We start from the raw sequence: 15,475 nt of genomic DNA, 5'->3' as shown, positions 1-15,475 counted from the left end.
GAGATCATTGTAATTTGGTATTTGGGACTCACTATTTTTATTTTATTTTATTTTATTTTTTGAGAAAGAGGATCCACTAAAATTAGTTGTACTTAAGTTTGATTTAAATAATTAATTGTTAGTCTCATTTTATTTGAATATATTTGCTTCCAATCAATTTCATGTTAATATAATAATCTAAGCTTTGATATGTTTATTGTGAACCATTCAAACATCAACATTTTAGATGAATTAGACCTCAAATTAATCTATTTGCAATCCAATGTCGTCATAAAATAATGTAGCATTCAATATTGATACTAGATAACTTATAATATTATTTACTTATTTTCATTTTTCATTATTACTTGCATTTTTTTTAAAATAAAAATCCTCTTAAGTGAGATATTTTTTAATCTCATCCCTAATCCATAAAGTCAAATAATCCATCTAACCATCACTTTCAAGCTTGAAATAAAGTCTCGCACCATATGCAATTCACATATACAACGATCATGCTTAGAAAAATTATTCTATGTTCAAACTATAGTTGTGACTAATTTGCATCTCTAAAATATGCATCACGTTAGTGGGAAAAATGACATGTCGGTAATTTTAACTAATTGGTTGAAAATCTAGAGCTTACCTCCACAAGAATTTATAAACGTAGAACGACTATTACAAGAACTAAACATATATTCTTCCATTTTATTTCTTCTACTTTTTGTGGAACAAAATGGCACCGTTTATACTTTGCCTCTCTCCCCCCCCCCCCCCCCTCCCTTTTTTTTTTTGAAAATAACACTAAAAGCCAAACTATTTTGTTAGTTAGTACAGTTTTGAAAAAAATTTGGCATCTAACAACTCGAGACTAAAGGACTCAATTTCGGTGTTCTAAATCGAGCACGACCGATTCGATTTCAACATAGAACTCGAGCCTATTGGACTCGATTTCATTGTTCAGTTCTTCCCTTCAACAAACTAAAGCAAAACTCAACTCCAGCAAAACGTAGGTCTGATCCGATCCGAGCAAAACCTAGGCGAGCTTCGGCAAGGAATGAGAGATATGGAACAAGACAAAGTGAGAGAGAACCACCGATCCGATCCAATCCTAGCAACTCCAGCAAAACCTGTGCAATCCGATCTGAGCAAAACCCCAGGTGGGTCTTGGGTTTGTTGATGTCGTTGTTTCTCTTTGGTTGTTGTGTTTGATTGTTGAAGAAGATGAGTTTTTGGAAATGAGTTGTGTTTGATTGTTTGAGAAGAAGATTGTTTGATTGTTTCTCTTTTCTCTTTGGTAGTGTTTCTCCTTCATTATTTTCGTTTTTGTTGCGAGTACTGAAATCGAGTCTAAATAGCTTGATTTCAATTTGATGGAAAATGAGTTTGATGGACCCGAGTTTGGCATTCTAAAATCGACTATATTTCACTCGAGTTGTTAGTTTCTTAAATAGTTTTAAAAATATGCGGATTAATGAATTTGTTTAAAAATCAGTTATATTTGAAAAAAAAAACCCTCTCCCCCGTCAGTCATCAGTCACCACTATAAAACCCACCGAAATTTAAGCCACACGGTCCAGACCCCAACGAAAAGAAAAGGCGTGCTCAATTTTACTTCACCAGAAAGCGGAAAGCAGTGTCTGTAGTACAACCATAAGAATGCGAGCTCTGCAACTGAGCAAGAAAACTCTCTCTCGTACTCTCTTCCTCGCCACTTCCACTTCCTCTTCCTCATCACCGTACCGAACTATAACCACCGCCGCTCTACTATCCTCACCCGCCTGTCACAACCACATCCACCGCTGCTCCGACACGTGGCTCTCCGCCTCATCATCCGCCAACCTCCTCCGCTCTCCTTGGTCCCTCACTCAACACCGCGGGATCAGAGTCTCCGGTTCCGATGTAAGCTACGCTTTTCCTTTTTGTTTAGAAATTGAATATGTGTTTGTTTCGAAAATGTGATTATTCCTAATTAATTGTCACAGGTCAAAGTCGGAAACGTGATCGAGAAAAAAGGTTCGCTTTGCTAATTGCGAATAACACTAATTAATTCTAATTTAAATTAAACTAATTCCTTTTTTTTTCCTCTTTAAATTGTGTGTATATATGCTAATGAAAACGTAATTTTCGTGTTGTGATTTTCAGGACGTATTTACCAGGTGATTTGTTTTTCGTTATTTAATATATATAATTTCGATTATTATGATATTAGCTTGTAACGTGGTTAATATTACTTGATTTAGGTGGTTAAGACAGATCATTCACATGAAGGAAGAGGCAAGGCCACTATAAAGGTTAATTTTAGTATTGATTTTGATTGTAATTAATTGTGTCATTATTATTTTTCGTGATCGAGCTTTCGTTTTCCACTGGTGTGAAAATTAAGTTGATTTTTCGAAATGTAGGTGGAGCTTCGTGACATTGAAAGTGGAAACAAAGTGTCTCAACGATTGGGTACCGATGAGAGTGTTGAAAGTATGCATATTTTAACTTTGTAGCTCCTTGAAAAATCTAGTGTGTGTTAAAATTAGCTTTTGAGTAGTGTTTTGTGGCTTTGTTCAAAAATGGGTAAAAGTACAGTCGTACTTGGAAAAAGTGAGCTTTTAAAAAGCTGTGTATGTACTTTTAAAAGAATTCAGGATTGGAACGAGGATTTTATTTTTTGAAGGGACCAAAGCATGAACTAATTTTTTTTTTTTTTGTTTTTGACAACTCTGAATTGATATTTGAAAAGATAAATTAGACTAGTATTTATTTAGTGTTAACAAAATATAAATAAAATAAAAGACACAATAGAAGATATATGCACAATAATAATTTTCAATTGTAAAGTCATCTTGCCCTTGTCTTTCAATATAAGGAGTATTCATATTTGGGACACCAATGTTGCATGCCTTACAAAATGATTTCATAATGTTAAGTAAAGCATACAATCCATTACCTTTAACTTTTTGGATTAGCATTCCTGTGATTGACGAAATAGGCTGTTTGGCATCAACTTTACTAAAAGATTTACGATAATTTCCCATATGATTTATAAAAGCACAATCTTTTCCACCCCTAACTTTCTTTTTATAATTCTTAAATCCATCAACAACGAATGCATTATGCCTAGGAATCTCAGATGGCTTATTAAAGAGAAAGTATTGTAGATAGAAAGCCATATCATTATTAGGCAAATATTCAAGCCATGACGGATATAGCATGAGCCATCAAAGATTGAAAGTCATGTTTATTATCTTATTATATGTCAAATATTCTTTTAACCATGAAAGGTTGAAAGTCATATTTATTTTTTTAGTTCTTCAGACCATCTTTCAGTTTTGGAGGTTAGTTTTAAATATTTGGGAGGGGCTAGGTATACATTTTTTGGATCAAAAATTGCAACTCATATATATTTATAGATAATAATAATTTTTTATTTTTAAAATTTTAGGGGGCCATGCTCCTCCCCCCCACCCCCCCCCTCCTTAGTCTTAGAATAGTTTCGTCCCTGCTATTTAGTTTTTCTAATGCTGGGATTATCACCGGACTGGGTTTTGGCTGAGCACCTGAAAGTTGGGTGCGGTTGATTCCAGCTGATCCATCGTTCAGCTGTGGGTATAAGAACCATCCACCTGACATGATTGTGTTAAGTGATGGGCTTACCTCAACTTGAACTGATTGACCCGTGATCACCTGTAGCCTTAACTCAACTTTTTAGAAACTAATTACTTGAATTGAACTCATGACACATTGCTTGGGTAGATGGCAAGTGGTACTTGCCATAGCACCATAGCACCAAGGTTCAACATCTTGTAGACCCATTGATCAGTTTATAATTATAATTTCCATAATTATTTTACTTACACTATTATGAATTAGGTGTTTTAAATAATTAAGGGTAAATTGTATCAACCTCTCTTGAGGGTTATTGAAATGACACTCACTCAACAAATAACTCCATGCTCTCTAACACTTTTAATTTCCTATGAGAATATTCTATTTAAAAAAAAGATTTCTACTAATTTGTACAAATCTCAAAGGGGAATGTCATTTATACAAACCTCAAGGGAGCAGTGACATTTTTTCCGTAGTTTTGGTAGGAATTTTTGTTTGAAAAACTAAGTATTCTGTTAGGAAAGTTAGGCATGGATTTATGTGTCATTTATACAAATCTCAAAGGGGTAGTGTTATGTTGCCCACTCTTTAGAGAAGTGTCATTTAGTAAAATCTGATGAAAGATATAATTTACTCAATGACTAAAATGGCTGGACTGTGGAGAGGCTTTTAACTTTAGCTTGCTATCAAGTTTATTACTTATATATATATAAAAAAAAAAAAAAAATTTAACCCAAAATTTTACTATCCTTTTCAGTATGGTCATTCTCCATCCCTGGAAGTCATTTAATTTGAATTTTATTCTTTGATAAGAACTCCATTGTGAAATTTTATATGGCTGCTTGCAGGAGTATTTGTTCAAGAGAAAACTTACATGTATATGTGCACTGATCGCAATGGCACTATAGTCCTGATGGAGTGAGTTTGTTATCCCCCCCCCCCAATTTTTATACCTGTTTTCTAGTAAATATGCAATTAAGGTCAAAGATTTTATGGAACTATTTTACTAAATATATATTCTCTTTTAATTCTTAACAGCGTTAAAACGTTTGATCAGCTGGAAGTGTCCCAGGAGTTGTTTGGCAAAGATGCGAAGTATTTACAAGGTGAATAAATATCTAGGACTGAGCATTATATAGTTCATGATATACACCATGATATGAATTGAAAAATTCTAGAGTTGGTCAGAATTTAATTGATTTGATAATAACTCTAGTACTCTATCCCAAAAATAACCTCTATGAAAGCAGGAAATGGGTGTAAAAATTCACTTTATATGAATTCATGAAAATTGGTTTATAGTTCTTATCTGCACTAGGCTCTTCATCTTATGTTCCCATGTAGCTCCACCATTGTATGTCACCGCATGACCAATAAGTCACTGCCAGTATCACGACTCTTGCATTACTGGTACTTGACTATTTCATAATCACTAGTCCCATTATTTGGCATCGTCAACCTGCTTAACTCACTTCAACACACTCACTTATATATTTCAGATTTATTTTGCACATGCTTATTGCTACTTATTTACTGGTTAATGATAGTATTAAATTGACTATTCCTTTTAATTTAATTATTTTTTGTCCGTGAATTTGGCCACCAAAAAGCATGCTGTAGTAGTTAGTTTCCATATGTTTTGATGCTTCAAGAACATGTGTTTTTCTATATCAATTCATCATTTCTTGAGTTTCGTGCTTCCAGCCAAATATAACCCAATGATATTCCTCAAGATTTTGTCTTCTCTTATTAGGAATAGCAATCATTTTAAAGTAATTGTTTATAATTTAGTAATGAGTAAACATTTTGTGAAGTTATAGTAGTTGATGATTTTCTATCATGTTAACTATTGTTCCTATAAAAATTCTTGGAAATGCATATTATGCTCCGTTTGTTTTGATGTAAAATGTTTTACGGAAAACATTGTTAGCATTTTACAATGTTTGTTTTGTTGTAAAATGTTGGTAAAAGCTGAAAACATTTACAGTTGACCGTAAAGCCCTTTGTAAAATTTTGTAAAACATTTTACCTAAAAAAACTTGGTAAAACATTTTACAAACTGACTAACTCGCACACCCGCCCCCATTTGAACATGTTGTGACACCCCCACCCCCCACCTATCTCCTCTCTTGCTCACAAAGGTGGTCGTCGGAGCCCTAAGTCACGGTGGTCATTGGAGCCTTGAATCATGGTGGTCACTAGAGCCTAGTTCACGGTGGTTTGTGGTTGGGTTTTGGTGAATAGTGGTAGCAAAGCTTCGATTTGTGGCTAGGAGGCTCCAAATGTGGCATGGGAAGTTGATGGTGGCTGGGAAGCACCGATCTAGTAGTTGAAGATGTTGATTTGGTGGCTCCCTTGAGGTTGTGCCAATCTAGTGGTTGGGGCCGGGTTTTGAGCTGATCTAGTGGTGGCAAGCTAGACGGGCACCGATTTGGTGGCTGGCTGGCTTGGATTGTGCCGATTTGCTGGGTGGTTGGGTTGGATTGGATTGTGCTAATCTTGTGGTGGCTGGTAGGTTTTGATATGAGATTTTTTTTTTCCTTTTCATTTTAACCTTTAGGTCACACCATACGCTTGAAAGTGTCTTCACTGGAAACATTTCACAATAAAACAAATGGAGCATTATTTTCAAGTTTATTTTCATTTTCTTCCCCCTCCCACTTCTTTGAGGCTTGTGTTGCTTACATAATCAATTATTGCAGTGGTCACTACATTCTCTTCCATCTAACATATGGCATTCATCAACAGGTGAGATGAGAGTTATTGTAAGGCTTTATGATGATATACCTTTATCTGCATCGGTTCCAAAACGCGTGACATGTATTGTCAAGGAAGCACAAGATCCTATGAAGGGGGTCCCAGCCCCACCTAAGTAAGTTTTATGATTTTGCAAATGTAACACCACCACCCCCCCCTTTTTCCCCTTTGCCAGGCAAAGCTATTGTGGAGTGAACTCTCTCATTGAACCACCACAAGGGTGGAGGTGCTATGAGACCGAAAGGCCATTAGCATTCTGCAAATGCTCTTTGTGTGTTAAGAAATGTTCACCTTTACTCATATCCTGTTACCTTTTCTTTCTCATTTTTTCTTGCATGCTTCTTGGAATATAAATTGAAATATATGAGTTACATGATCAAATATGTGAGTATTAACTTGTTCAGATTATGATAATAGCTGTAAGGGTCTACATTATTGCCAAAGATCTAGCTCCACTATTATGTGTGTTGTGCGTGGGCAATATTAATTTAGGTGTTAATGTCACAGAAATGCAACATAATTGTCAGAAGGTTCATGCCCAGGGTGGTTAATTTTATTGACTAAGCAATTTTTGGTTATTGACTTGGTGCAAATTTTTTATAATGTTACTTGTCATTTTATTTTTTAATTTTTTTAAGTTCCCCAAATTTCTGGATATTTTTTTGTTTGGTACAATGCGTAATACATTACCATAAAGTTGGATGATATTTCAATTTTTACAAGCTAATTATTGATGGCCATTATGTTCCAGCTTGCTTTCTTCGTCCATTGTGTATGTCTCTGCTATGGGTCAGAAACATCTGCCTATTTTACAGTATAGTGTGACCATGTTTGGTTCTGTGGTGTGGTCATGATTCTTATTTCAAACTTATTTTGGTATTATACATGGTGTTTTTCATTGTGCTAAAAGATTCCTGCTGTATGGGTTTGTGACATGCATATATGTGATGAACTTCGCTTATGGTTGGTGCATGTGGGACACACACAAGTAATTTTTTTCTTATTATGTGCATACGTTATGAATTTGGCTTATGGGCTGCATGCACACGAACAAAAGCAAGCATGTGTGCACACACCCAAGAAAGACATTCTTAAGAAGTTCTGTGTTTATAAGTAGGTTATCCTTTATGGCCTGATTTTGGAAATTTTTGATCTAGCTAATGTTATAAAAGAACAAGATTTTCTGATGAAACTTAATGTTGTTAATGCCTAAATTTTCTTTTTGCTGTACTTTTGCAATATGTGCCAGATACTTTATTTTTTATATTCATCCTTGAAATGTGGGTTTTCCATTGCATAATTTTTCAGCTGAAGAAACACAATCTTCTTATTCAACCAGCTAGCTGACCTTGTAATTGCTAAAGTTTGTTTATCAGAGGTGTTCACTAATTGTCTAACTGTGGACCATGCGTACACCTTGGCCTGTATGATGAGACTGGCATGTACTGTATTGTCTAATGAAGGCTGTCATGCTTGCAATTGAATGTGATTTTCTGTCCTATTGTCCCCTTTGACAATGCAAAATCAAAGTATTTCACCTTCTTGATCATTGTTCTGCTTTTGCTTGTATCAATGGAATCTTATCATAATAATTTCTTTCCATTCAGGGATAAAAAGGTTGTATTGGAAAATGGCCTGACTGTTGAGGTAAGTTAAATGTTATTTTTCCCTCTAATGTTTAGCTGCTAAATTAGTCACTTGTATAATTACTATATAAAGCAAAAGATGAACTCAGCAAAAAAAAAAAAAAAAAAAAGTGGCAGAAATTAGTTGTGTAAATGGAATATCCGAATTTTTCATGGGATATTTTTTCTATTATATCATGCATGGAGGGTGCCAGGGACAAGACATAGTGTGGGTCCTACATAGAAGAAGGTGTGCTGTGAAGCTTCATGCTTGCCAAACCATTATATCCATCCTCCAAATTAGGCTTTTACTTTAGATACCTATAAAAAGAAATACAGTCCTGATCACAGATCGTACTCGATTAAAGTGATGAAACCAACAGCGATGATAAGCAACATGGAGAAAATATGATATGCGCATGTGTGTAGTGGGGAGGGGTGAGGTTCTGGTACATGTACTATGAAATCTAAGTGGTGTATGTCTTATCAAATTTTCTAATTTTCCAGGTGCCAATGTTCGTCGTAGCCGGTGATGCTGTAGTTATTAATACTGAGACTGACTCTTATGTAGAGAGGTAAAGTTTGTATGTTGTATCTCTAAGATAAAGTTGAGGATTGTCTTGGGTATTTTGTGGCTGTCATGCTTGCAATTGAATGTGATTTTCTGTCCTATGAATAATAACTTGGATAAACTACAGACCCAGATTGGTTTCTTCCAAAAAAGAAAAGAAAAAGAATGGTGACCTACTCTATTTTGAGAGCAATGAAAAGATTGCATGTGACTAATCCTGACTAGATTGTTGAGAATCTATAGCCGACCCTAAAATTTTGGGACTAAGGCGTAGTTGTTGTTGTTGACCTGCTTGATATTGAAATCCAAAGTCCTAACCATTACCGTTTTGTGATATAATATTGTTTAAAAGCTACAGTTCAGTATGTTAGTCTCAAGAATATTAAACTATCATAGTACATGCTTGTCTTTATTGAGTTTATTGACCAGTGGTTGATAGGAAACTAAATTAACTCTGGCCTGTTTGCTATTTTTAAGATATCATGTTGATAAATTGACTTTTCGTGATTTTAATTTTTACAAAATATTTTATTACTGTCAGCTACAACTTTTATCACCTAGTGGTTATTCTTTTTATTTTCATGGAGGTGGATGGTATCAGATGTGTTTAAAAATATTGTTTGTTCGTGATTCTGTTGCCTGGCTTTGCTAATGAAAACTGTGCCCCCCCCCCCCCCCCCTTTTTTTCAGGGCTAAGGCATAATCTTGTGTTGGCTTTATTCTGAAGGAGATATGGAATGTCAAATTGTGCACCATGCATATCTCTGGTTCCTACGGAAATCAATCTTTCAATTCATCGATTTTAGACAATTTGCTCGTACCTACATATGGTATTTAAACTTGAGGTATATGAGACCTACAGGATTTTTATTTTTATTTTTTAGATTCTAAAAAAGTGCGGTGAGGCAATGGGAGATGACACAATTTGTGAAACATGGAGAGCTTTATACATTTTTTCTATGAATAAATTCATACTGTTTTGGTACTTATATATGAGTTTATGAGTAGGGGAAGAAGATGACTTAAAATTGCACATTGCTGCTCCTTTTTGTTTCCCTGTGGACATTCAATTAATATGAAGTTATTCAATACAATGCTCATGTAACTTCAGTCCTTTTATTTATTTTTCATTTATTATTGTTATTATTATTTAATTTTTAGAATGTGAATGTTGCCTTTTAAAGTTTTCATTGTAGGGAGAGGTTTGTGTCCAGTGGTGAATTCTACTGGATATGCTAGGATATGGGCACGTGTCCACCAGACATGCTAGGATACGGACACGTCCAAAATTAGACACGTATCCGCATTTCAATGTGTCTAGTGGAACTGACCACTGGACACAAGCCTAACTCTTCATTGTAAAACAATTATTTTGAAAATCACAACTCCATTTTGAGGGTTATTAAAACTTGACTGGGGTATGCATTCAAAAGTAGAGAGAGGGTGAAAAAAAATGGAAAAAAAGAATAAGAAAAAAAAGACATTAAATGGTGAACTGAATTTCACAAATTGATAGGATTTAATGTGTATAATACATTAATAACATGCATTAATTGCCTCTAAAAAGAATGAGAAAAGTTAACGCATGTCCAGATTAAGTGTATTGGTTTAGAAATTTTTTTTAGACATGTAGGATATGGACAGGCTAGGATATGGACAGGCTAGGATATGGACACGTGTCCACTGGACATGTTAGGATACAGACGCGTGTCCATTGGACACGCTAAGATAAGGACACATGTCCAAAACTGGACATGTGTCTACATCTCAATGTGTCCAGTGGAATTGGTCACTAGATACAAGCCCAACTCTTTGTTATAAAACAATTATTTTGAAAATCACAACACCATTTTGAGGGGTATTAAAACTTGACTGGGGTATGGTTCAAAAGTAGAAAGAGGGTGAAAAAAATGGAAAAAAAGAAGAAGAAAAAAGATCTTTCTAGAGACATTGAATGGTGAATTGAATTTTACAAATTGATTGAATTTAATGTGTATAATACATTAATAACATGCATTAATTGCCTCTAAAAAGAATGAGAAAAGTTAACTGATGTCTTGATTAAAAGTATTGGTTTAGAAATTTTTTTTAGAATTTTTTTTAGAAAAAGCTATTAACATTTTTTATTATTTTTTATATTTCTTATTAAAGTAGTGTTAAAACTTTCTTAAAAGGTTTATTAAAAAAACTCTTGCATTCATTGGTAATGAGGATAGCAAAGGAAAAATTGTTACTTCTTCTCGCTCTTATTTTATACACTTTTTAGAGATAGAATCAAGAGTCATGCTAATGAGTGTCCTTAGAGCATTAGTTAACAATCCATTTAAAGAAAGTTTTTATGGGAAAAGAAAAAAAAATTTATGTTTTGACAATTTTTTTTATTTCCCATAAACGTTATGTCAAAACTTTCTTAAAATGGATTGTTAACTAATGACTTAAAGGCGTTTGTTAACATTTCCCTAAAATCAAAGAATCATAGAATAAAAAAATATAATTCTATTTTTGAAAATCACAACCCCATTTTGATGGGTAATGAAACTGGACTGGGGAACGCATTCAAAGAGTCTTTTGGGTTAATATTGTAAAATTCAAAGTTAATTTGCGTTATACGAACTGTTCAAAGATAATTGGGAAATTGAGGAGAGAGACTGAATTTCGGCAATGGCATTGCCGAAATTCAGCCAAAAAGCAGGAGAGAGAATAAAAAGCAGGAGTGAGAATAAGGAAAAGGAAAAAGCAGGAGAGAGAATAAGGAGAGAGAAAATGTTGAATTTCGTCAATTCCATTGCCGAAATTCCATTGCCTAGTTTTCCTGCCCGAATGCTGTGTGTCCGAGTGTAGAGTGCTCTTAAAATAAAAAAAAAAAGGCAATCGCGGCAATGTCATTGCCGAAATAGGGGAATAATTTTTTTTTTTTTTTAGCAATTGTGATAATGGCATTGCCGAAAATGGAAAAAAAAAAGTGGTTTTGAAATCTCTAGAAGAGTAAAAACAGGTTTCATATCCACAATATTTTCACAATAAATCACATATAATTAGTTATTATTAGTTAAAAAAATTTGTGACAACTAATTGTGGCAATGGCATTGCCGAAATAGGAAAAAAAAATTTGTGGCAATACCATTGCTGAAATAGGGAGAAAAATAAAAGTGATAAACTACTTGAGGCAATTGCATTGCCGAAATAGGGAGAAAAAAATTGGAAATACCATTGCCGAAATAGGGGAATAAATTTTTTTTTAGCAATTGTGACAATGGGATTGCCGAAAATGTGAGAAAAAAAGAGAGAGAAGGATTATGGCAATGGGATTTCCGAAATAGGAAAACAAATTTCGGCAATTCCATTGACGAAAATGTGGAAAAAAAAAAAAAAGAGAAAGATTTGTGGGAATCAAAATTTTTCCCCTATTTCGGCAAAATGGGAAAAAAAAAAAAAGGAGAAAAGAATTACGGCAACGGGATTGCTGAAATAGGGGGGAAATTGTTTCCCCCTTATTTCGGCAATACCATTGCCGTAAATGTAAAAAAAAAAAGAAAAAAAAGAAAAAAAGAAAAGGATTACTGCAACGGGATTGCCGAAATAGGGGGGAAACAAATTTCCCCCTATTTCGGCAATACCATTGTCGTAAATGAAAAAAAAAGAAAAAAAAAAAAGAAAGAAAGATTTGTGGGAATCAAAATTTTCCCCTATTTCGGCAAAATGTTAAAAAAAAAAAAAAAGGAGAAAAGAATTACGGCAACGGGAAAAAAAAAAAAAAAAAAAAAGAGAGAAAAGGATTACGGCAACGGGATTGCCGAAATAGGGGGGAAACAAATTTCCCCCTATTTCGGCAATACCATTGCCGTAAATGAAAAAAAAAAAAGAAAAAAAAAGATTACGGCAACGGGATTGTCGAAATTGGGGGGAAACAGATTTCCCCCTATTTCGGCAATACCATTGCCGTAAATGTAATAAAAAAAAAAAGAAGAGGATTACGGCAACGGGATTGCCGAAATAGGAGGGAAACGAATTTCCCCCTATTTCGGCAATACCATTGCCATAAATGTGAAAAAAATAAATAAAATAAATAAATAAATAGGAGAAAAGAATTACGGCAACGGGATTGCCGAAATAGGGGGAAACAAGTTTCCCCATTTCGGCAATACCATTGCCGTAAATTAAAAATAAAAAAAAAAGAAAAAAAAAAGAAAGGAGAAAAGGATTACGGCAATAGCGTTGCCGTAAATGTGAAAAAAAAAAAAGAAAAAGAAAAAGAGAAAAGTACAGAAGGATTAAAAATAAATAAAAAAGAAAAAAGAAAAAGGAGAGAAAACGGCAATTGGATTGCCAAAAATGTGGGAAAAAAAAATTTCCCTATTTCAGCAGTGCCATTGTTGAAATTGTGGGGAAAAAAAAAGAAAAGAAAAATTGTGGTAATGGTATTGTCGAAATAGGGGGGAAAAAAAATTTGTGACAAATTAATTATGGCAATGGTATTGTCGAAATAGGAAAAAAAATGTTGTGATAATCTAATTGCCGAAAATGTGAGAAAAAAAGAATTGTGGCAATGGTATTGCCGAAATAGAAGAGAGAGATATAAAAAAAGTACGCATATTATTCTTTCAATATATTTTTGACTGAACCAGTTTGGTTTGTCACGTTCTTTTAGAAATAGATAAGGATAGATTCAAGTACACTGATACATTGAATCTTTTTCTAAAGTGCACGCTGTAAACAAAAACAAAAAAAAAGTACATAGATTCTTATAGAATGAAAAAATGACTGATGTGCACGCTGTAAACAAAAAAACAAAGAAAGTATACGGATTCTTACCATAGAAAAGAAAAAATGATTGATGTGCACACTATAAACCAAAAAAAGTAAAGAAAGTACCTAGATTCTTACAATATAGAAGAAAAAAATTATTGATGTGTACACAATAAACCAAAAAAGCAAAGAAAGTACATATATTCTTACACTACGGAAGAAAAAAATGATTGATGTGCACGCTTTAAACAAAAAAAACAAAGAAAGTACATAGATTCTTACATGTACATGTACGTTGTAAACAAAAAAAAGCAAAGAAAGTAAACCAAAAAAGACAAAGATTCAATCAACCAATCACCTCAACTCCTCATCTCATTTGATTTTTATTCTCTGCAGAAAATATATTTTGCCACACCTAAATCTTCAACGTGATTCTTTTTTGTCTACTCCTCATCTCATCTCACCTCATCTCCATTCTTTTTTGTCTGCTCCTCATCTCATCTGACTTATATTCTCTGCAGAAAATAAATTTTGCCACGCCTAAATCTTTCTTTTTTGTCTTTTTATTGTTCAATTGGTAATAAAAGAGAAGGGAAGTGCGAAGTAGAATTGCATCTCATCACAATTCCTCAGGTTGCAAAGTTATTCTTTTACTTTGTTTTAGTGTGCCACAACTAAGGATTGTAAGTTTTTTGTAAATGTAAGGTTTTTTGCTTTGCTTATTAACTTATAGCTCTAGAAATTAACAAATTTATTATTATTGTATAAACATGTGCTTTGTAAATATTAGAAGCTAATACATTGTAAAATATTATGTATTGTTGTAATTGTAATTAATATTATTTGTATGCCTATGATTATGATAATTGTTGGTGTTGTTGTTGTTGTTGTTGCTCTTGTTATTCAAATTTTAGATTAATGAATTATTTTTTATGGTTATCTGATTGTGTGTTTTTTTTTTTTTTCCAAGTATCACTCTATAATTCTCACTCTTTTAGTTGGCATCACAATTGTGGTAAGCATCTCAATTATAGTTAATACTAATTATTGTGTGTATGATTATTTTTGCTAAAACTATTATTATTATTATTATTAAAAATTTTGCTTCATAAATCCTTTATTTGAGTTTCTTTCAATTTTGTTGTAGATATATTTGAAATGGAGCAACAACAATACCACATCTCTAATGATGCAATGGAAGGCAATGTACGTTGCAAGATCCAAATTTATTAATGTCCTAATAATATATACAATTATTCAATTTACATGAAAATAATTTAAACATTAGCAATATAACATTGTATATATATATATATATATATTTTTTTTTTTTTAAATTCAGGTTTCCACCTTACGAGTGCGGTCTCAATCGTTTGCACCCCTCCCGCAGTTAGGCGAGCATATCGCCCCATATTTGCATCAATGTAGATTATACCGTGTTACCCGCCTACCACATATAGATATTGATTGGAGTCTTATCACTTCTTTGGTGGAGCGATGGCAATGTAGTACCCATACATTTCACCTACCTAATTGTGAAATGACTACAACTCTACAGGATATAGCAATCCTTACAGGATTGCCTATTGATGGCAATGCAGTGTGCGGGCCAATAAATTTGATTTGGAGTATAGAATGTCGTAATTTACTTGGGGTGACACCACCTGAAACAGCATTGAAATTTGGTGGTCTTAAAATAACATGGGTAAGGGATACATTCTCAAACCTACCAGAGGGTGCCAATGCTATAACAACCCAACAACATGCTAGGGCATACATGTTTCAGGTTTTGGCTTTACTATTTGGAAATAAGAGCCAAAGTAGATTGCATTGCTGCTTTCTCAAGCTGTTAGACGACTTTGGTGTAGCTGGGGAATATAGCTGGGGTAGTGCTACACTTGCTTACCTTTATAAAGAGCTATGTATTGCTGTTATTAAAAAAAGCACGGAGATTGCAGGTCCTGTTTTCATATTACAATTATGGGCGTGGGAGCATCTTCCATATCTGACCCCAATTCCAATAAATCCAACAAATTTAAATGGCGACGACCCATACGGTTGCAGGTATAATATTTACTTTTTATTTCTATACAATTTTGTAATCCTTGATACTTCCAAACCCTAAATATTGTATGACAATCATTAATTGTGTATAGGTGGGATACCAAAAGAACATTCACTCATACACCAACGCATG

The 15,475-nt window shown here is 33.8% G+C and overlaps 1 protein-coding gene across 2 annotated transcripts; it reads left to right on the top strand.

Annotated features, from left to right (window-relative positions):
- Window positions 1-1,514: 1,514 nt before the first annotated feature.
- LOC115977477 (elongation factor P) lies at window positions 1,515-9,565 on the top strand. Of its 2 annotated transcripts, none has more exons than XR_004088558.1 (11): window positions 1,515-1,881; window positions 1,965-1,995; window positions 2,125-2,138; window positions 2,223-2,273; window positions 2,385-2,454; window positions 4,428-4,497; window positions 4,618-4,685; window positions 6,328-6,451; window positions 7,645-7,865; window positions 7,944-7,983; window positions 8,469-8,516. XR_004088558.1 is itself a non-coding variant. In XM_031099345.1 (11 exons), exons 1-11 carry the CDS (start codon window positions 1,639-1,641, stop codon window positions 9,233-9,235), a joined length of 792 nt encoding a protein of 263 aa, XP_030955205.1. In that variant the 5' UTR covers window positions 1,517-1,638; the 3' UTR covers window positions 9,236-9,565. The 2 variants fall into 2 exon arrangements, 1 of the variants encoding a protein (XP_030955205.1); XM_031099345.1 differs by lacking the exon at window positions 7,645-7,865 and adding an exon at window positions 9,223-9,565 and having other exon boundaries at window positions 1,517-1,881; window positions 8,469-8,536.
- The last annotated feature ends 5,910 nt before the right edge of the window (window positions 9,566-15,475 follow it).

Source organism: Quercus lobata, chromosome 1 (assembly GCF_001633185.2).
Source record: "Quercus lobata isolate SW786 chromosome 1, ValleyOak3.0 Primary Assembly, whole genome shotgun sequence".
Taxonomy (NCBI): domain Eukaryota; kingdom Viridiplantae; phylum Streptophyta; class Magnoliopsida; order Fagales; family Fagaceae; genus Quercus; species Quercus lobata.
Note: the sequence above shows the minus strand (reverse complement) of the source record. Positions and strands in the feature narration are given on the sequence as shown.

What these genes read in the sequence shown, in the direction of transcription:
- LOC115977477 (XM_031099345.1), top strand. Translation starts at nt 1,639, where the DNA reads ATGCGAGCTCTGCAACTGAGCAAGAAAACTCTCTCTCGTACTCTCTTC. An exon ending in AGATGCGAAGTATTTACAAG is followed by an intron (nt 4,686 to 6,327) that starts GTGAATAAATAT and finishes ATTCATCAACAG; the next exon opens with GTGAGATGAGAGTTATTGTA. An exon ending in GGGGTCCCAGCCCCACCTAA is followed by an intron (nt 6,452 to 7,943) that starts GTAAGTTTTATG and finishes CTTTCCATTCAG; the next exon opens with GGATAAAAAGGTTGTATTGG.